This window comes from Leptonychotes weddellii, chromosome 8 (genome assembly GCF_054177405.1).
Source record: "Leptonychotes weddellii isolate Sample4059 chromosome 8, ASM5417740v2, whole genome shotgun sequence".
Taxonomy (NCBI): Eukaryota; Metazoa; Chordata; class Mammalia; order Carnivora; family Phocidae; genus Leptonychotes; species Leptonychotes weddellii.
In genome coordinates this window covers 82037398-82060772 of record NC_138376.1, presented here as the reverse complement: position 1 = coordinate 82060772, position 23375 = coordinate 82037398, and the positions used below count along the sequence as shown (strand labels likewise).

Genomic DNA, 23375 nt, shown 5'->3' with positions numbered 1-23375 from the left:
CACTGATAATACCTAACAGTTAAAGAGAGTATGCTGGCAAGAAATTTTTTGGCTTATACTGACTTAATTATTAATGTATTGAAATCTTTTTTTTTTTTTTTTTTAAGATTTTATTTATTTGAGAGAGAGAAAGAGAGAATGAGCAATGTGGGACCTGATCCTGGAACTCCGGGATCATGACCTGAGCCGAAGGCAGACACTTAACTGACTGAGCCACCCAGGCGCCCTGTATTGAAATCTTTGATGACAAGTTACAAAACTCTTGTGACCTGTGCTTTTTCCAATGATGTATTATGAGGGTTCTTAAGAGAGTTAACTGTTTCTAATAAAGGGATTTTGTGTTAGTGATTTGAGTACTTTTGGGTTATAAGAACAATAATCACTCTTTGTGGGGCTTTATGGAAGGAATAAAGTATTGTAATGATACTGCTCTCAGTCTCTAAATTTAAAGCATGCATGTATATAGTATTTAATATCATTGTCTAGTTGGTCTTATTATAGCTAATCACTCTCAGAAGAGAAAGGGTTTATTAACATAAGCATCACTCGTATCTTCAAGAATTAAGACTCATTAAATACCTGTTTTCATGTTCCAGGTAATATTTCATTCTTTGAACAAACACCTCAGTGTAATTCCTTTATAATGTAGGTGGCAAATTATTTCATACTCTGTTCTTAGAGGTTTATCAAGTTAATGCAGAGAAAGCAATTTAATCTTAAATTACAACTTATTTTAGGACCTTGCTTTTGTTTAGAGTAGAAGAATTTCAGTTTGGGTGCCTGGGTGGCTCAGTTGGTTAAACAACTGCCTTTGGCTCGGGTCATGATCCTGGAGTCCCAGGATCCAGGATCGAGTACCACACTGGGCTCCCTGCTCGGCGGGGAGTCTTCTTCTCCCTCTGACCCTCCCCCCTCTTATGCGCTCTCTCTCTCTCTCTCATTCTCTCTCAAATAAATAAATAAAATCTTTAAAAAAAAGAAAAAAAATTCAGTTCATCTTCTCACCTGCTTAAATTATGGAAGAACACTTCCGTAATTGAATAATCTATAATCAATGAACTTTTTAAAGATTTTCTGGGAACCTCAGCTGCTCAGAACATAGTCAAGAGCTAATAAGCAAAAAAGTTAACAGCAAAGGGTTAAAAAAAAAAGAAGTCTATACACTTATTAGGTACCACGTTTTTATATATGAAATACTGTCCTCTCAGTATGCTTCTTGTTTAGCATAATTCTACCAAAGTCAGGTTACTGATTCAGTTACCTGTTACTGTGTAATAGACAGCCCCAAAAGTTGGTGGTTTAAAACAACTGACATTCACTTTATCACAATTCTGCAGTTTGGTCAGGTCTTAGAAGGAACAGCTTATCTCTGTTTTCCTTGATATCTGCTGGAGCACCTTGACGGGCTGGAGGATTTATTTCCAAGATGATTCAGTCATATGGCTGGCTGGCAAGTTGATGCTGGCACCAACTGGGAGTTCAGCTGGGGCTGTTGATCAAGTCCTGAGTTTTCTTTCATGTGGATAGCTAGACTTCTAACAGAATAGTGTCTGGGTTCCAAGAGAGAAAGTCTTTCTGTGAACAGATGTTCCAAGAGGACAAGCCTCAGTTCACAAATACTTAACTAATCAGAGGCGGTTACATGGCCAAGTCGATGAGAGAAAGGATACAGAAAGCATGATTTATTGCAGGTAACCAAAGTTAATAGCCTACTACAGTTATGTGCCTCCTCGGTCTGTAGTGAAATAGCCTCCCTGGAGGCCGTTTTGAAGCCTTAACATTCATAGCCTTTGGCTCAGTAATTTCACCTCTAGCGGTTTGTCTTAAGGAAAGTATATAAATTTCCTGGAACTGTATCAAGGTTTCATCTAACTCTCATCCATAGCATTTTGCCAAGGGTGAAGTAGCTGGTTAATGCAGGATTAAAACCAGATTGTCTGGTTCCAGAGCTGTGTGCTTAATCATTGTATTATACCACCTGTTATGTAGATAATGTCTGTATATAATCATGTTAATGATATAAATGAGAAGCTTATAACATATTTAATAAAAATAGAAGTATATATAAAAATCTGAAAGGATATATATCAAAATATCTACAAAGGAATGTGTATTACTGTTCTAATTTTTTAAATTATAAAGATACTTTTTATGAGCCTGCCATGCAAACTTAATATGTTCTTCATATGTATATGGGTTTTTTTAAAAGAATTTTTAATTTTTAAGTAATCTGCACCCAACATGAGGCTTGAGCTCACAACCCCAAGATCAAGAGTTGCATGCTCCACCGAATGAGCCAACCAGGCACCCCTTAGATCTATTTTAATTCTGCTCTATTTCTTTAATCCCTCCCCACCCTCCCGAGTTCATGCTATACATATCTCTTGAGGAGGAGATCCTTTTTAGATCCCTGTAGTCCATATGTGCATATATAGAAGTTTAGAATACACTTACTGAATAGAGTTTCTTAACTAATATTCCTCCGCTGGTTTCCACATTATAGTTTTACCTACAATGACTTTGCATCCCATTTCCAGTTACCCTCATAATGGTTAGTACCAAATCACTATACTTGAGGAGGTAAAATATTATTGCCTATGATTATTTTGGCTAAACTAAAATGACTTGGTGATCATACAGATTCCTTAGTTCCTGTACCCTGTTTCACAGTTAGTAGGTCTAGGACAGTGGTTCTAGGGCACTGATTCTCAACCCTGGCTGCACCTTAGAATTACCTAAAAACACTGATGTTAGAGTTCCACCTCAGGCTAATTTGAATGAGATTCTGTAGGTGGTGGCACTTCGGATGTGTGGTAATGGGTGGCTGTTTACAACTCTTGAGACAATTCTCACCATGAGGCAAGTAGGGAAGATACAGAAGATAGTTCTGCACTTTTCAAATAGTTCAAAAAAGGTCGTAGACTATTAATAAGCAGTTTTCTTTCAGAAGCCTATATGGGATTGTATAAATATTCATGAACTATTAGGAACAAATTTTTCTTTACAGTGGAATTATTACTGCAGTTTCCTTAAAGGTTTAAAGGTGAAAACCTTGTGAGTCTTGTTGCCAATTCGCAGATGAAGAATATGGTCAAGGTAGGAAGAGTAGGAGCACCTGGGTGGCTCAGTCGTTAAGCGTCTGCCTTCGGCTCAGGTCATGATCCCAGGGTCCTGGGATCGAGCCCTGCATCGGGCTCCCTGCTTAGCGGGGAGCCTGCTTCTCCCTCTCCCACTCCCCCTGCTTGTGTTCCCTCTCTCACTGTCTCTCTCTCTCTGTCAAATAAATAAATCTTTAAAAAAAAAAGAAGGAAGAGTATATGGAATTACTTGATTTATGCATTAAAGCAGTCTAGATTATTTCTTCTCTACTGTTTTGGATATTATGCTGTAAAGGATACTTCTTTCATGTTGTACACCTGAAACTAATATCATATTGTATGTCACCTATACTTCAATTTTAAAAAAAAAGAATACTTCTTTTAAAATAATGGGAAATTGTATCACTGGAAGGCCATGTCCTTATTTTATTTTTTTTTTTTAAAGAAAGAAACTAAACTAAATACCTTGGCTTACTGACAATCTACATTTCAAAGGTTCTCTGGACTAAAAGCTTATTCTTCACTTAAATGACTTCTCCCCAGCCATATTTAGAGTTCATCTAGGTTATAAACCATATCTCCAGTTATTCATGCTGTTCCAGATTGGGTAAAACAAGTATCAAAAGTACTGACGGGCCAGATAATAGCTTAAGCACTTCTCAGCTTATCCTTTATCTCTAGATGTAGATATTTGGAGAAATGCAGCCCTTTAATGAGAACCGGAGTGAGGCATCCATTTACATCTCTTAGGATTGGTTAAATAGAGTAAGGTCTGTTGAGTATACTTTTGATGTTGTTGCCAGTCTCTTTTTTCAAATGTATACGTGACACTATCTGAAGAAATACTAGAAACACCTAGTAAACATTTTTCTAATATCTATTGTTAAGCTATATTCAGGTGATCACATTTTGAGGCTTGGTTTTCTATTTGGCTATCAGTGATAATCAGGTTACATATAGGGTATCTGTGAGCTTCTGACTTTTAATAGGTCGGCCTGTGTAAGTGTGTAAGACCCAGCTTTTTGGAGACCAGTGTGACAGTTTCCTCTGCTTAAATGTGAAGGGAGCACTTTTTTTAGAGGTCTGTACCATGGTTTCAAAAATCTGCTCTATAGTATATAATACCTGTTTGGGTTCCTGATGATTTTACTCTTTGTCATTAGTAATACCTTTTGGGAAATGGCTGGTTTCTCTTTTATATAAATGGTAGGGTTTAAAAAAATTTTGTATCTGTATAGTTGACACAGTGTTATATTAGTTTCAGGTGTACATCATGATTCAGAGTGTCTATAGGTTATGCCATGCTCACCACTAAATAGCAGTTTTAGAGTACAGGTGTACAGACGTCTCATAACCTTTCATCCCTTTGGAGTTTTGTTTCTGGTATATTATTATATAACAGATAATACTGAATAGTTTCCTTCAAGTTTTTAGTCTTATTCTTTGGGAATTGTCTGAATGTCCCAGGTATCTTGTGTAATTAGTCCATTACCTTTTCATGTGCTCTGCAAAATATATTTTCTTCTTGCAAATGAAAAGGCAAGATACACAGAAGCTTGAGAATTGCCCTGAATTTTTCCTAAGGCAAGTACAAATATCCAGGGCTTCATTTTAGCCAAATAGACTGTAAATCCTCTTCTGAATCTGTTTAGTAAATCAAATTGTGAACAAAATATACTTAACATATCTGTATGTTGACACTATTATTTGGTAGTGCAGTAAGCTAGTCTCCGCATGGTTGAAGTGAGGCAAATAACTTTACCTAAAAATGTGAATTTTTCCAAGAAGCAGGATTCATTCTGTGCTCTGACGGTTCTATAAGCTTTAAATTTAAGTGGATAAATTCCAAATGGCACTAAATTTTATTAGACAGCAAGTGCAAGAATAAGGAAAAAAAACTTACTGTAAAGAGGAAAAAAAGGTAACTTTACAGTTGGATAAATCTGGCTGACTTAACCTTAATCAGGTGATCCAATAACAGGACAAACTGACATCATGTCTTTCTGATGTGATGTACTGAGAAGGCTTCAACATTCCTTCCATTAGGAACATTCCTGACAGAAATGCAGGACATGAAACTGGTCAGGAGGAAACAGACAAACTCAAATGTATAATGTATCTCAAATATCTGCCCTTCAGTGTTTAAAATTGTCAGTGTCGGGGCGCCTGGGTGGCTCAGTCGTTAAGCGTCTGTCTTCGGCTCAGGTCATGATCCCAGGGTCCTGGGATCGAGCCCCGCATCGGGCTCCCTGCTCAGCGGGAAGCCTGCTTCTCCCTCTCCCACTCCCCCTGCTTGTGTTCTCTCTCTCACTGTCTCTCTCTGTCAAATAAATAAATAAAATCTTAAAAAATAAAATAAAATTGTCAGTGTCTTGAATGGCAAAGCATCAGGAAGACTTCTAAATTGAAAGAGATTAAAGATACAACAAGGCAGAGCTTGATTCTTAATTGGATTCCGATTTTTAAAAAGTTTTAAAGGGACAACTGTAAGATTTGAATATGGATTGTATATCAATGTTAATGTCCTGTATTTGGTCCTTGTTCTGTGGTTATATAAAAGAATGTTCTTAGGAAATGCACACCGAAGTGCTTGATGGTAAAGGGTTATGTCTGCAGTTAGCTCTCAAATGGTTCAGCAAAAATAACTGCCTGTAGAAGATTGAGAAAGCAAATGTAACAATAATAACAATTGGTTAAAGGTAAAGGAGAGTATTATGAGAACTTTTTGCTGAGTGTTAAAAGATACAAAAGCGGTAATGTAAGAAAAACAACTTAGACTTACTGTGCAGTTGTTGGGTGTATGATTCTAGCATGTTTATATATATTACCTCATTTTATCATTACATCATTCTTTTTTTTTTTTTTTAAAGATTTTATTTGTTTGACAGAGACACAGCGAGAGAGGGAACACAAGCAGGGAGAGTGGGAGAGGGAGAAGCAGGCTTCCTGCCGAGCAGGGAGCCGATGCGGGGCTCGATCCCAGGACCCTGGGATCATGACCTGAGCTGAAGGCAGACGCTTAACGACTGAGCCACCCAGGCGCCCCTACAACATCATTCTTATGATTATAAGAACATGGCCTTCCAGAACCACACATCTAATTTATTTCAAAATATTTATCCCTTGAATGATTTCCCAAGCAGTAGAAAAGAAATTGTCTGGGCTCGTTCAACTTCTAAACCATCTATTTTGATATACTTTCACACTATTATCCCTAGTTTATAGATGAGCAAATTGAAAAATAGATTAACTAGCCCAAGTCATACAGCTATGTGACAGTACTGGAATTTGAACCTAGACAGAGACTGAGCTCTTAACCACTGTTGTAACATAGAATATTACAAAGTGTATACTTTTACACTGAATGAATCTCTAAGATTTGATGGTTAGAATGAGAAAGAGTAGGGTTACTGACTTTAATTTTCTTTGACTGCAGAAGGAATAGTATGACTACTATAAAGTTTTGTAAAACAAGATATTAAAAATCTTAAATTTGATTAAAATCTCATTTCTTTATCTGAAGCATTGAATGCTTTTTTTTTTTTTTTAAGGTTTTATTTATTTATTTGAGAGAGAGAGCACGAGCAGGGTGAGGGGCAGAGGGAGAAGCCGACTCCCTGCCAAGCAGGGAGCCTGACGTGGGGCTCCATCTTGGGACTCTGGGATCATGACCTGAGCCCAAGGCAGATGCCAAATCGGCTGAGCCACCCAGGCGCCCCACATTGAATGCTTTTCATTTGTATTTTCTCTGTTTTTCTATTCTCTTTTTCATTTATTTCCACTCTGATCTGTATTATTTCCTTTCTTCTGCTTGTTTTGTGTTTAGTTTGTTCTTCTAGTTTCCTAAGGTGGAAGTTTATTCATTTCAGATATTCATCTTTTTTAATGCAGACGTTTACAGCTGTAAATTTCCATCTAAGCACTGGTTTAGCTGCTTGTTGGTTGATCGTTTGAACCAATCAGACATGTTACAGTAATATTTTCCAAACTTTGTATTAATCACCTGGGGAACTTTTTTAAAAGGTTCGTTCCCGGGGTGCTGGGTAGCTCAGTCATTTGAGCATTGGATTCTTGATTCCAGCTCAGGTCATGATCTTGTGGTTGTGGAACTGAGCCCTGCATCCTGCATCTGCACTGAATGCGGAGTCTACTTGTCCCTCTCCCTCCCTTCTACCTCTCCTTGAGCTTGCCCTCTCTCTTTTTCTCTAAAATAAGTAAAATCTTGGGGTGCCTGGGTGGCTCAGTCAGTTAAGCATTTGCCTTTGGCTCAGGTCATGATCCCAGGGTCCTGGAAATGAGCCCTGCATTGGGCTCCCTGCTCAGTGGGGAGTCTGCTTCTCCCTCTCCCTCTACCTGCCACTCCCCCTGCTTGTGGTCACGCAAGCTCGCGCTCTCTCCCTCTCTCTCTCTCTCTGTCAAATAAATAAAATCTTTAAAAAAAATAAGTAAAATCTTTAAAGGGTTCATTCCCCTAAAAACTGATTTAGTTGCTCTGAGGCAGGCCTCAAGACTGGTTTTTTTGTTTGTTTTTAAAGACTACCCAGATGGCTACCATCTGAAAACTTACCAAGCTATACCCTCGATGTTATTTGTTCACTTTTCTATGCTTATGTTATACTTCTACTTAAGAAATTGTTTCAAAGTACCTAGGTAATTCTGAAGCATCACTTGATTTAAGAACCACTGATATCTTTAATTTTAGTAGTGGGGGTAGGATATAGAGTAGAGATTTTGGTTTCTTTGACTTTTTAACATTGTGCCATGTATTTATTGATTTGATTTATTTGATCTGTTTGTTTATTTTAGAGAGAGTAGGGGGAAGGGGCAGAGGGAGAGTTTTAAGAAGACTCTGCACTGAGCACCGAGCCCCACTAGGGGCTTGATCTCGTGACCCTGAGGTCACGATCTGAGCCAAAACCGAGAGTCAGATGCTTAACCATCTGAGCCACCCAGGCATCCCCCCAAAAATGTTAATAAGTAGTGGTGACATATAAACTAGTGTTTGGGTTGTAATAATTAAAAAGGCATATTTTGGAATGGTGAATAAAATCAGGTTTGTTTTTGTTTTAGATTTTATTTATTTGAGAGAGAGAGAGAGCATGAACAGGGGCAGGGGCAGAGGGAGAAGGAGAAGCAGACTTCCCGTGGAGCAGGGAGCCCAACTCGGGGCTTGATCCCAGGACCCTGGGATCATGACCTGAGCTGAAGGCAGATGCTTAACCGACTGAGCTACCCTGGTTCCCCAGTGGATAAAATGGTTTTTACACACTTTATGAATTCTTGGCAACCTTCTTATCTTTTTGAGAGGCAGATAATTATAATTCTTTGCTTTTTAAATGTTAGTTTGGGCCATAGCCCTGACATAATTTTAAATTACTGTTAATACTGGATTTCTTACGTAGATCTTAGGAGAATAGTTGATGTGTTTGTAGGAGCCTGTGTCTTTGCTTCAGATTTATAATGAAACATAGGTTGTACAACTTTCACAGTCACATGAATGCAATTGAAAAGACCAAGGTTACTCAAACTCACCTTCAGCATTTACTAATAATAGGTACCTATACAGATAGGTAAAGATTATGGCTTAGTTTATGGTTCTTGCCTGGTGGACTTTAGTTTTACTTGTCTCTGATCTTGCCTGTCTCTGATCGCTGTTCCTCCAAATAAAAAATTGTCATTTTATACAAATGGCTGAGTTTGACACTTTTACCTATTAGGTAAAATAACAGTAGTTAGGCAGAAAATAGTGGCTTCTAGTTTATGCTCATTCTGAGCAATTTAGAACAACTTCTAAAATTAAGGGGAAAATACGAATGTCAGGATGAGAGAATACTAAATGTTGCCTTTTAAAAGTTTCAAAGTTTTGGTCATCTTAAATAAGTTAACCATATTTAAGTCTGATTTACATTTACTTTCAGAATTCACCACTTTATTTCTCTCTGGATAAGTCTATAAAGCAGTTTAAATGAAATCCAAAGTAAAACCTATAAGGAATTTTTGCTTTAATTTGCCTCAGTAGTCTGGCTCTTGTGCATATTCTTCAAGCGGATAAACCTTAGAAATGGCTAGAACCAACTGTTCTTTTTTTTTTTAAGATATAATTGACATGGGACACCTGGCTGGCTCAGTTGGAAGAGTTAGTGACTCTTGATCTCCGGTTTGTGAGTTTGGGCCCATGGTGGGTGTAGAGTTTATTTAACTAAATAAAACTTAAAAAAAAAAAAAAAGATATAATTGACATGTTACATTAGTTTCAGGTGTACAACATAATGATCCCATATTTGCATACTTTGTGAAATGATCACAGTAAGTCTAGTTAACATCTCCCACCATACATAGTTACAAAAAATTTTTCTTTCTTATGATGAGAACAGAACCAACTGTACTTAATGCCCCTCATGCACAAACATATAGCTAATCTGTCCAGTTCTGTGGCTTCAACTTTTGTGGTAATTTCTCTGTGCTGTTTTTCTGTTTCAAAGTTTTTTTCCTGTTCAGAGATGTTTATTAACTCCTGGTGCTAACAGATACATACCTTAACCAGATACTCAGGGCACAGTTTAACCTGTCAGTTTTCCCATGATCTGTGCTTTAGAATACTCAGCATGTAGTTCACACTATTCTCAGCTATCTTCCTACAGTATGGCTTACTCCATGTGTTAAAAGAATACTGGCCAAATCCAGTATCAATTCCTTTGTGCTTTTATTACACAAATGGTATCATACTGTATATACTGTTCTGAAACTTTTTTTTTAAGATTTTATTTTTTTATGCAATCTCTACCCCCAACATGGGACTTGAATTCATTACCCTGAGATCAAGAGTCACATGCTCAAAAAAAAAAAGGTCGCATGCTCTGAAACTTCTATTTAACACATCTCAGGCAGGCTTTCTGATCAGCCTATGGCTGAATTTTAGTTTGTAAAAGCTGTATATTTCATTTTATGTTTGTAACAGTTTAGTAGATTTTGTTTGTTTTATTATTACGTGAACAATGCTTAAGGAAACTATATACCGATATATTTTTGTATATGTGGAAATATGTGTAGTATTAATTCCTAGTGGAATTGTTGGCTTAAAAGGTAAATGCCTTTATTTATTGTTATTATTACTATTTTTAGTTTCAGAGGTAGAATTTAATGATTCATCAGTTGCATGTAACACCCAGTGCTCGGGGCGCCTGGGTGGCTCGGTCACTGGGCGTCTGCTTTTGGCTTGGGTCATAATCCCGGGGTCCTGGGATTGAGCCCCGCACCAGGCTCCTTGCTCAGCGGGAAGCCTGCTCCTCCCTCTCCCACTCCCCCTGCTTGTGTTCCCTCTCACTGTGTCTCTGTCTGACAAATAAATAAATAAGTCTTAAAAAAAATAATAAAAAAATAGTCATTTAAAACAAAGAAACCACCCAGTGCTCATTCCATCAAGTGCCTTCTTTAATGCCCATCACCCAGTTACCCCATCCCCCACCCACCTCCCTCAAGCAACCCTCAGTTTGTTTCCTACAGTTAAGAGTCTCTTATGGTTTGCCTCCCTGTTTTCATCTTCTTTTTAAGATACACACATTTAAAAGAGTGATAGATGTCACCAAAATGGCCTCCTTACAGGTTGGACCAGTTTTTACTACCATCAGCAGATTTTTCAAGTGTCTGTCTCTCTCTCTCCTCATCATCACTAGGTATTAAAATGTAATACCTGCCTGTCTGAGGGAAAATGGGATCTTACTGTTTTAACTAGCATTTCTTGTGTGAGTGAAGTTGAACATTACTGGCCGTTAGTCTTTCTGTGGTCTGCCTGTTTTGTCAGGTTATTCATCTTTATCCTTAATTGGTCTCTAAGTAAACATTTTAATAAAATTATCCCTTTGTTTTATGTTGCAAATATTTTGTCTACAATTTGTTCTTGGTCTTTCAACTTTTTTTTTTTTTTTTTAAAGATTTATTTATTCATTTGAGAGAGCGAGAATGAGAGAGAGCACATGAGAGGGGGGAGGGTCAGAGGGAGAAGCAGGCTCCTCACTGAGCAGGGAGCCCGATGCGGGACTCAATCCCAGGACTCCAGGATCATGACCTGAGCCGAAGGCAGTTGCCCAACCAACTGAGCCACCCAGGCGCCGCTCAACTTTTTTTTGGTTTATGGTATATGGTAGTTTTAACCACGTAAATTTAAATTTTTTGTATACTTATCCTTTAACCTCCCTAATATATTGTAAATTTCAAAAGGGTTAGGGCTCCATCTCAGGCATTATATTCCCCAACTTACCTAGTAGCACTGGCCCTTTTATAAATGTTCCCAAATTGTAAACATAGTTGAATCCTCCTAAAACTGTAGTAAAAAGGTAATCATCCTTACTCTTCTCTATTTAGAAAACCAAAATGGAACATTTTATGAGGGTTAAATAAGTTGAAAGTGACCGATCAAGAGTTTATAATCAACAGAGCTTAAAGAAAACACCTCCACATTTTTTCATTTTTATTTTGATCAAGTTGAGTTGAAAGATGTTGGTGTTGATCCGGAGGAAGTTAACTGGCAAACTTGCCACTCCAAATGTAATGGGCAAATAATATTAAGAATTGCATGATGTGACTTTATCAAAACTTTAAAGCAGTCGTCATGTAAAGAAAAATCATAGCCAGAGAGCAAACTAAATATAAGAATTTTCTTTAACTGTGACCCTTTTTTATATATAATCTATCATTATTAGCCAGTCATGGACTTTTTCTCCTTCCCACTCCCCTCTTATTAAAGTGAATCAGATATAATCATGATTGTGTCAAAAGTTCAAAAGGGAAAATGGAAGGTAAAATGAGCTGAATTGGCACTCTTCCCTCAACATTGTACCTGTAAGCTTGATATGTTGTTTCAGAGATTAACTTTATGGACTTCCGTACCCAGAAGTATGAAAATTCTTAGGGAACTCTTTTCACAAGCTTGATCTTAACATATTGAATAAAGAGAGCAGCTAATCCCTTTTGTAAAGTAATTTGAGAGGAGGGAATTCAAAATGTAAAATCTCACCTGCAGAAAACACTCAATTCTATAAAAGCCTTTCTATCTTTAGACACTTAGAAAGACTTAATATTTTAATGCGGAAGGGTGAACTTGGTTAAAAAGCCAATGGGTGAAATTAGAGAGAAATAATCCAGTGCTTTCTTTCTGGGAATTATCATCCTGCTCCCCAGGGGACCTAATTTTATTCCCTGTGGGGAATGAGAATACCCTTCTGTACAGCAAGCCAGCATCTCTAAATATAAGCTTGACTTTTAGTATAATAAGAGTCTTGTTATGTGCAGTTTTGCTCTTAGTCATTAATACAATGAACAAATGTTGTGGTTACCTGGGAAAGAAAATTCAAGTGCTTTTAAACCTCTTGCGAGATTTGGTTTCATGCTTGAAACCTATTCAGTGTTATGCCCAATAGCATCTGTAGATTCCAAGCTATAAGGTATACAACACGGAGAAGTTAATACACTTTGGAAAAAATTGAGACCTACTACAAAATGGGTTTAAGGCCCTGAATAAAAAGCTTTTCTTTTGCTGAATGACAATAACTTATCAGTGGCATTAAGTTTAACAAATGATTGGTATTTTCTTAAGAGTAAGGTTTACGTGGTAGATGATGTCTCTTCTGGTGACGCTTACCTTTTTTCTTTTCAGCTGTAAAACAGTTTGCTGTTCTACAAGTGCAAAGACCAAATTAAAAACAAAATATAATCTAAGAGTATATAGTATTAAATAGCATTTTCAGTATGGTATGTATGGCATTAATTGCCATAAAAACTTTGTGATATGTGCACTTTAAATTCTATTCTTTTTTTTTTTTTTTAAAAGATTTTATTTATTTTTTAGAGAGCGAGCGAGAGAGAAACAGCATGAGAGGGGAAAGGGTCAGAGGGAGAAGCAGGCTCCCCGCTGAGCCGGGAGCCCAATGTGGGACTCGATCCCAGAACCCTGGGATCATGACCTGAGCCGAAGGCAGACGCTTAACCATCTGAGCCACCCAGGCGCCCTTAAATTCTATTCTTGATAATAAAATCATGGTGGTATACTGCTTCTGCTAATAGTCCTTAATCATAAACCATTTTAAAATGGGTTTGGTGGTGTATTTTCTCTTTTTATAGGGATCAGTAAAAGATAATAAAAATCTTTCTTGTTACTTTTAGAAGTTGACATAAGTGGTCCTTGCAGTCTTATAAAGAACAGTCTCCATTCCAACATAACCCCAAAGTACTGGGCATTACGTTTTCAATTCTTAAAGTTGCCCTCAGCCCATAAAACTGTGGATCTCTGAACCTGATCTAATGTGTATGACTGCTGATTTCCTGCTAGTAGTAACAGTGCAGACATTACACACTCTCCCTGCTAGTTTCTGGCATTTTTAGAAGAATATTAAGCATAATCCTTTATTCATTTCTTTCATTGTGAAACGTCTTATCTAGTCATAATAATGAAGTATTTTGTATATCATGTCAAAGTAGTTAAGGTCTCTTTCCCCTGTGAGCATTGTATGGTAAGGTACTATCTAACCTGGATAGCAGTCAGAGCTAGCTTTATCTCACCCCTGTTCAGTTGACATTTCTACAGCTCACTGAAATTGAAAAAAATGGCCTTTATTTATGTAACTGACCACAGGCAGAATGACCTTACCTAAAGCCTATGTGCAGACATGCATTTTAAAAGTTGTACTCCAGTGTAAATAATATACTTGTTTAACGTTAGCCAAGTTTTATTTTGTTAGAGGTAAAATGTCATCATAATAACTTTATGATTTTCTTATCTTAAGGTAACCAGACTTGCCATATTATCAGTTTGACAAACAGATTCCCCACCCCAGCCCTGTTTTTGAAGTCCCTGTCCCATGCTTCACCTTAGGAGTGATTTTTTTTTTTTTTAATTTCAGACAAATCTGCCTATTTTCAAGCTGAAGGAATCTACTGTTAGAAGAAGATACAGTGACTTTGAATGGCTGCGAAGTGAATTAGAAAGAGAGAGCAAGGTAAGAATTATTTGTAATGGGATTTTAAAGCCAAACACTCTGAATTTTATTTAATTAATTTATTTTTTAAAAGATTTATTTATTTGTTTGACAGAGAGACACAGTGAGAGAGGGAACACAAGCGGGGTAGTGGGAAAGGGAGAAGAAGGCTTCCCACTGAGCAGGGAGCCTAATGCAGGGCTCGATCCCAGGACCCTGGGATCATGACCTGAGCTGAAGGCAGACGCTTAACGACTGAACCGCCCAGGCGCCCTTAAACACTCTGGATTTTAATGTTTTAAGGACCTTTCAGAAAACTTATCTTGAATGAAGGGGGTAAAAGCAAGTATAATTTCTTTTCTTCTAGTAGCTCAATTTTGTCTTATTTTATGGGAGATGGATGAAGTCTGTAATTTTTCCTTAGAACTCGTTCTTCTCTTGTCTACTTTAATGGCTCAATTGAGGCCTTTGCTGACTCACACTTGGATAACGCTTACTTCTCAGAAGTCTTTTGCTATTACTTCCTTTCCCTCATCTTCCTCTTCAGTCTTGCCCCCCCAACCCCACACCTTGCCAAGTTTCTCTTCCTCAGTACATCTCATATATCATTGTATTTGCAGTTTTTTTCTTTTACTGACTCATAATACATTTTTTCATCATCACACATGTACATATAACAAAAGCTTCATAAACCAGTACTTACTCTCTGATAGTGCTGATATTCTTCAGCTTAGCTTTTTTAAATGATGGCCATGCTCTAATAGGTTACTACATGCAATTTAAAAACACTGTTGTATACCTTGGTGTAAGAGTCTTCTCTTAAAATTTAGTGGCTTTGGCTGCAAAAAAAAAAAATCAAGGCAAGGCAAGGTCTCATTCTAATGTCCCTAATTTCAGCACTGTTTCAGAAGGACATCAGAAGTTGATACGTAGGAGCCCTGAAGTAAGTTAAGGCCAGCTTATGCTCATTTCTAAAGTCTGATAAGTTGAAATGGAAGGAAAACTTCCTTAACCAGATACTTGTGGCTGTATACAAGAGCAATATATTACACAAATCATAGCATTCCATTGAAATGTAAAGGAGTTTTGCTCAAAAGAATATAATAAAAGTATAGGGGTGCCTGGGTGGCTCAGTCGTTAAGCGTCTGCCTTCGGCTCAGGTCATGATCCCAGAGTCCTGGGATCAAGCCCCACATCAGGCTCCTTGCTCAGCGGGAAGCCTGCTTCTCCTTCTCCCACTCCCCCCACTTGTGTTCCCTCTCTCGTTGTCTCTGTCAAATAAAAAATATATATATATATAAAAGTATAAAATATCTATGAATAAAACTAGAAATATAAGACCGATGTAAAGAAAACTTTAAAACTTCACTGAAAGATAAAAGCAGAACTTAATAAATAGAAATACTACATTCTTAGTTTGGAATATTCACCTTTGAAGATTCATTTACTCTATAAACATTTGAGAGCTATTCTGTATGTTCTATGAGTTATAGATAGAGCTGTGAACACATTAAGTCCCCCACTTTCATGGTCCTTACATTCAGTTGGGGAAGCCAGGTGGTGGTGAAGGGATAGCAGAAAAAATAGTAAGATATATAGTATGGTGATATGCTCTAAAGAAAACAAAAACCAAGGGAAGTAGGGAGTGGTAGGAGAGTACTCTTTTATAGAGTCGTCAAAGGAAGGCCTCACTCTTAGAGGTGACATTTTAGCAGTAGACGTGATCAAAGTAAAGCATTATCTCCTAATTCTGATAGAAATCTTAGTGGGTTTTTTTATAAACTTGCAGATTTATGTATGAGCTTTACAATCAAAGAGAACACCAAGAAGAGTCAAAAATTATTTTCAGGGGCGCCTGGGTGGCTCAGTCGTTAAGCGTCTGCCTTCGGCTCGGGTTGTGGTCCCAGGGTCCTGGGATCGAGCCCCACATCGGGCTCCCTGCTCCGCGGGAGGCCTGCTTCTCCCTCTCCCACTCCCCCTGCTTGTGTTCCAGCTCCTGCTGTGTCTGTCAGATAACTAAATAAAATCTTTAAAAATATATATATATTTTTTCAGCATGTACTGAGCACCTGCAGGCATCAGAGTTTCTGTTAAGGCTATAATAATTAAAACAGTCAGATATTGCTTTAGGGATATGCAGATAGATTTAGCAGAATGTAATAGAACTTAGAAGCCTACTTGCATGTTTATTGGAAATTTAGTTTGTAATACAGATAACATAGTCAGTAGGGAGAATAATTTATATTCAGTAAATGGGGTTGAAACATTTGGCTGTCTATTTAGGAATAAAAATTTATAACTCACTGTGTATAAATTATAGGTGGTTTGAAGTTGTAAATGTACAAAACTAGTTAGGAAAGTTTTGGGTAACGAAATTATTTATGATCGCAGGGAAGAAGTCCCAGCTTTATTGAGATACAATTGACAAATAACACTGTGTAAGTTTATGGCATTTGTTATATGTATATATTGTGAAATGATGGCCACAATAAGCTTAGTTAATATATCCATCACCTCACATAGGTTTGTTTTTGTTTTTGGTGGTGGTGAGAACATTTAAGATCTACTGTCTTAGCAACTTTTAAGTATATAATACAGTATTGTTAACTGTAGTCACCATGCTCTACATTAGATCCCCAGAACATTTTGTAACTGGAAGTTTGTGGCCTTTGACCAGCATCCTCCATTTCTCCCATCGCCCAACCCCTGGCAACCACTAATCTGCTACTCTCTGTTACTAGGAGTTAGATTTTTTTAGGTCCCGCACATAAGTGAGATCATACAGTATTTGTCTTTCTCTGATTTATGGGAAGAAATGTCTTGATAGGTTTTGGGCTTTGCTTAACATAGCATGTGGTGCACACTAAACATTTGGGACATGTAGACATCACTTATGGAAAAAATAACGGCTTCATTGACATATATATAATTCACATGCCATAGAGTTCACCCATTTAGAGTAAAATTCATTGGTTCTTAGTATATTCACAAAGTTGTACAACAATCTCTACAGTCAGTTTTAGAACATCTTAATCATTCCATAAAAGAAATCCCATACCCATTAGTAGTCACTACAAGTTTCTCCCTCAACCCCTCCTCACCCAGCCCTATACAACCACTAATTGACTTCTCTATGGATTTGCCTTTTCTGGACATTTCATTAAATAGCATAGAATATGTAGTCTTTTGTGTCTGGCTTCTTTCACTGAGGGTGTTTTTAACATTAATCACTAATTAATTTTTTTTTCCCTAATTCATTTCTTTTTGTTGCCAAATAATATTCTGTTGTATGGATATACATTTTATTTATCCATTCATCAGTTGTTAGACATTTGGGTTGTTTCTACTTTTTTACTATTGCAAATAATGCTGCTGTGAACATTTGTGTATAGGTTTTTTTTTTTTTTTTTGACATACGCTTTTATTTCTTTTGAGTATATATGTAGGAGTAGATTTACTGGTTTCTCTATAACTGTTAAACTTTGAGGAACTCCCAGACTGTTTTCCAAAGTAGCTGTACCGTTTTTACAGTCCCACCAATGGCTGAGAGTTCCACTTTTCTCCATATCCTTACCAACACTTACTATTATCTTTTTTTTTCTTTTAAGATTTATGTATGTATTTGAGAGAGCGAGTGTGTGCACACGCAGGGGGGTAGGGGTGCGTGGGGGTAGAGAGAATCTCAAGCAGAGTCCCTGCTGAGTGCAGAGCCCCACTCGGGGCTCAGTCCCACAACCCTGAGATCGTGACCTGCCAACTGAGCCACCCAGGTGCCCCAACAATTATCTGTCTTTATTATAGCTGTCCTAGTATATGTGAAGTGCAGTGTCATTGTGGTTTTGATTTTCATTTCCCTGAGGACTGGTGATGTTGATCATCTTTCCAGGTACGTACTGGTCATTTATAGATCTTCTGTGGGGAAATACTTTTTTCAGATCCTTTGCCCCTTTAATAGAGTGTTTTGTCTTTATTTTTATTTATTTATTTATTTATTTTTAAAGATTTTATTTATTTATTTGACAGAGAGAGACAGCCAGAGAGGGAACACAAGCAGTGGGAGTGGGAGAGGGAGAAGCAGGCTTCCCGCTGAGCAGGGAGCCCGATGCGGGGCTCGATCCCAGGACCCTGGGATCATGACCTGAGCCGAAGGCAGACGCGTAACGACTGAGCCACCCAGGCGCCCTTGTCTTTTTATTATTGAGTTGTATCTAGAATATATAAAAACTCTTACAAGTCCCTTATCAGATACGTGATTTGCAAAAATCTCCCATTTGATGGATTGTTTTCACATAATGCTGTCCTTTGAAGCACAATACTTCACTTTTAGTAATAGACCAGTTAAATATCTGAAGGGTTTAACCTGTGTGAAAGTTGTACTTTATTACAGTATTGCTAAGAACAATCAAGTATTTTTGTTTATATATTAATACTTTTAACCAAAATCTGTTATATGAGGCTAGAGAGTAGGTGGTATTTAGTGTTTACTGGTCATTATGGTGAAATCTTTTAGCTTTTAGTTTAGTATGCTTTTCTTTATTATGCTGGCCCAAATACCTTCCTGTCTACTTCTCACCCCACATGTACACAAACATCTTTGGATTAATGACTGTTAAATTGGTAAGAACTCTAGATCTTTTCAGACTGCTTAAGCAAAAGTAATTTGATGTTAAAGAGGATCTTTGGAATTTTAGCGGAACAAGCCACTCATGACTTTTGTTAGCTACAACCTGTTACCTACAACCTCACCATCCATTTCAGTGACTGTTTTGAATATTATGTTAGGAAGAATATATCTCTGAAGATAACACATAGTAATCTTAGGTTTCATGCTAAATTATGCCCTGAATTAATGATAGTTATTTGTTTAGTACATTGGTTCTAGCTTCTTTTTTAATAATAGCTTTATACATACAGATGTTTTTCCCTGCCCATCAGACAGCCATTCTACTGGAGCTCAGTTAGTGGTCATGATCTCTGCTTCTCAGTTGTAAGGTCCCTGCAGGTTTTAACACTCAACTTCACAAATGCTAATAGAGGGAGAGTTTCGAAAATGCTAAGGCAGAGTTATGGAGATAAATCTTTAGATGTCTTAATCATTGGTCATCTGGGGAGAAGAGTAGATCTAGGAAGGATTTAGGAAGTTCATGTCTGGCATTTGGTTTTGGGTTTCTTTTTTGCTCTTACTTTGTTCTTTGTTATTCTGTATGAAGTTGTGTTGATCTTTCCTTTTTTTACCCTGCTGGATTATTGTTTTAGGATAGAAACTACGTCAAGAGTTTAAAATTTTTAGAATACATACAATTTTATTACTTGTGTTTACTATTTATATTTCTTCTTGTCTGAATTGTTTGCTTACACCTTTTCTCTGTTTGTGTAAGATATGGGTCCAGCTAAGTGGTTAGTCATTTAACAGATATTTGAGCTTCTGTTGTGTGCCCAGCCTTTCTTAAAATAACCATAGGAAGCCTGACACAGGATCCTTATTTGAAGGCATTAATAGGATAAATTGGTGGCTTTCCACCAGGGGCAATTTTGTCCCTCAGGAGACATTTGACAATGTCTGGAGACAGTTTTTATTGTCACAACAAGGGGGTGCTCCTGGGTGCTACCCAGTCTAGTGGGTAGAGGCCTGGGATGCTGCTAAACATTCTACAGTGCACAAGAAAGCCCTCCCCACCCCGCCCCTAAAGAATTATCTGGTTCAAAATGTTAATAGTGCCATGGTTGAGAAACCAAACTAACCTGTGAAATAAACAGCTATGTGCTATTTAACTCAGATATTTGAGCTCCAGGTAATTCCTAGAAGAGAGATCAGTGTAAGTGGGCGCTAAAGGACAGACTTTGAAGGGGAAAATTGGGATATTCCTATGTAGGAAGAAAGAAATGACAGGTCCTTGGGGAGAGAGAGGGTAATGGATGTGGGAGAAAGTTGACATGTTTCTTAGCCTAGAAAATGGAAGAGTGGTGACAGAATTGTTGATTATTTTATTCTTTAAATGCTGCTCGAACACAAGTAGGAAAGACTATATGCAGATGGTATGAGGTGGAGGAAATAGACCACAGAATTCTTATCCACCCATGCTGGAGAGAATTTGTTAATACTTCATTTCTTGGTGTGATTGAAAGTTGATCTTGATCTCTGCAGTCTCCACCATGAGAAAGCGTTGTCTCCCCTAAGTGGCCTCCAGATTGTCTGGAGGCACCGCAGCCTTTATGGTTGCTCGAATGTTCTCTTTGTACACTTGTGCCTCGACACGTTCAGCAGAAATGGTAATTAAGTTATGGGCCATGCCCTTGAGGAGCCTTGGTCTGCTGGGCTATTCTGCATTTTGGTTATCTTGCCTCCAAACACTGAATCTTTTTTCAGTGTGTTTTTACTGATTTTCTTTTATATTTAAACTGGTTTACAGTTTAAATATAAAAGAATGGCTGTCCTAGGGAACACATACTTTGTTTTCATGTTGTGCTAATTTTCACAGCCCAGTCAGCATCTTCAAGAACTTTCTTTCCTGTATTTTTTCAGGTTGTAGTCCCCCCGCTCCCTGGAAAAGCATTTTTGCGTCAGCTTCCTTTTAGAGGAGATGATGGAATATTTGATGACAATTTTATTGAAGAAAGGAAGCAAGGGCTGGAGCAGTTTATAAACAAGTAAGTACTTTCTGTACCTCGAGGTGTAAGAGGGAATAGTGTTCCGAGACGACTTCAGGTGAATACTAGTAATTTAGGTATTAAGCTAAACGGTAACACTACTTTTCTTTTTGGCCATTTCCTAACTAACTTTTTGTACCATTTAAATAAAGTAGAAGTATATAACAAGTTGAAGATCATGTGATAAATATTAACACACTTGAGTGATTAAAATGAGTATCTTTGTGTTAACCTAAGTTTTGTATTTGTTTTTCATGGTTAATTTATGCAAATTACATTTAAAATTGCAGCATTTAAAAAATAGTTTTACTTATGATTTTTTCTCATTTAAGGTATGTTCTAGCGTGAACAATAAAACTTACAGTACACTTGCAATCATTTTGTTTGATTGCAGATGGAGGTTATTATCAGCATGTCTTGTGTAAAGGTACACATTTAAAATTTTCATGGCAAAATGTATTTTTTCAACATGTAAGAAGACCTGAGATTGTTTTACTTTAGAAACTCTTAAAGCAAAATTTCTAGCTTTTAATTTTACTCCTTTTGAAATATAGCCGTTTTTAGAAACCAAAGTGATAGAATTATGCCAGGAAAAGGGGTCGCTATAATTGTGCATTGGCCTTAAATTTAACCAAATAAGGTCAAATACTGGAGAGTAATGGTTGTGTGAGCTTAGTATTACTCAACACTTCAGTTTTTATCTAGTAATAAAGACTGAAGATCTGTGAGTGGTTAAACAGGAGGGAAAGTTGTACAAAGCCTTTAACTTTTAGTTATCTGCTGTAGCACGTTAACCTTCGTTGTCTTACGAACCTGTTTTCCTTTGGGAGAAGGCAGTGCTAGCAGAGGTGTTTTTTAAATTCAGAAATAAAAGTCTGGTTACCCATTTTCATCTTATGTTTAGTCTGCAATGGAAACCTTTAAAGCAAGCAAAAAGAAGAAGAAAATGGACACTTACGCCCCTTTCTTAGTATTTTCAGCCTTTATTGAACTTCAGTATATTTCTAATTCTGATCCCGTGTCTTTTCCTTCTTTAAAATGGGTTTTAGAATTAATGACAGGTTTCACTTTGAACATTAAAATTCATTTAGGTTTCTTGTGAATATACCCGTTAATATATAAAGAAGTTAATTGGGTACATTTTCTAGAAGCAGTGCAAAGCTAGCGATTAAATGTTTTCTAAATGACCTAGTGAGCCAAAGGAAAGGAAATACCTACCATTCGTTGATAGAGCATAGCCTTGTGAGCAGTCCAGAATAACACTTACTATTGCTAAATTGTACGTGCTTTTTAACCTTAGAATATATGTGTTTGACCCCCAGCCCCACTTTTGAAAAATACTGTTGGACTAAGTTTGTATTTTTTAATTCCTAGGGTCGCTGGTCATCCTCTGGCACAGAATGAACGTTGTCTTCACATGTTTTTACAGGATGAAATTATAGATAAAAGCTATACTCCATCTAAAATAAGACATGCCTGAAATTTGGTGAGAAGGGGCAAAAACAAAACAAAAAACAAAAAAAACCCTTTCCGTGACTATTATTCATATGCACCAGTGAAGAAGTTCTAACTAACTTTTAGCATGCTGCACAGAAACTGGTATAACATGCCTTCAGTATACTAACATTCATATGCTCGGTTTTGTTTTGTTTTGTTTTGGCAGTTGACAAGAAGTTAATTTGCTTTAGTGAAAATCCCTCATTCCAGCCTTTCTATATAAATAGCTCTTCTTGTGGTACCCACCATCGCCTCACAGACCTGTTACTCCAGCATAACCCGCAGTGTCCTAACTAAAGTTACTGACTTGGTCTTATCTGCACAGTTTTTGTGTCCTGTTTGCTTCTTGAATCTGATTAACTAGAATATTTCTCTTACTCCTTTTTAATATGTGATGTCCCTTGACCTAATTTATGTGTGGAAGCACTACACCATTGGTTTCCAGTCCCCCATGTGTAAGATACACACTTGTGTGCAGAAAGTCTCTCCCTTCAGGCTTGTAATACCTTTCACGTGGAAGATCAATGAGGGAAATCTTTATATTCTGTATAAAAACAAAATCAAATTTATATACTAAAATCATTTGTCTAAAAATTTAAGTTGTTTTCAAATAAAAATAAAAAAGCATTTCTGATGTGCACTGATTGTGGTGTTCCCGGCTGCTTTTCCCCCTTTCTGGCTGTCCTGCTTAACTCACTGTTGAGAGGGATTATTTACGAATTATATACTTCTCATTCCTGTAACTCCATTCCTCTTAAACAGTGGTGCTATCAAATAGGCTACCACCCTTTGAATTGGGGTATTTTCTTTTATACAACAAAAAAAGTGATGTACTAAAAGAAGCATTCCTTAAAGCTTACTGAGTTGTTATGAAGCACTTTGTGTATTTGAAAAATGCTTTATAATCTCAAGTCATTCTTAAAAGGCCTTTTAAGATAAGTCAGTACCATGACTCCTGTTTTTCAGAGGAATTTTTTTCCTAGTTCATCTGAGTGACTTGTTTAAACACACTTAGGAAGGGTGTAATAACCCTTTTCTGGGTCAGCAGATTCTTGCTTTCTCTTTAATTTGGTTTGGGATCGTGGCACACTGTACCCCTTTGACCAAGGGAGAAGGGCACAGTGTTCTAGCCCGTGACTTGTGTAAGTGATAAGAAACCCAA

General features: G+C 37.3%; 1 protein-coding gene across 2 annotated transcripts in view; it reads left to right on the top strand.

Moving 5' to 3' along the window:
* SNX3 (sorting nexin 3) overlaps window positions 1-22840 on the top strand; it is a 43519-nt gene extending 20679 nt beyond the window's left edge. Inside the window, exons 2-5 of one of the 2 annotated variants that reach the window (XM_081828759.1) lie at window positions 13994-14089; window positions 20592-20716; window positions 21111-21143; window positions 22091-22840. In XM_081828759.1, coding sequence (XP_081684885.1) covers window positions 13994-14089; window positions 20592-20716; window positions 21111-21141 — 252 coding nt within the window. In that variant the 3' untranslated portion in view covers window positions 21142-21143; window positions 22091-22840. The remainder of the gene's footprint in view (window positions 1-13993; window positions 14090-20591; window positions 20717-21110; window positions 21144-22090) is intronic. The other variant, XM_081828758.1, reaches the window with a different exon arrangement.
* Window positions 22841-23375: the final 535 nt, after the last annotated feature.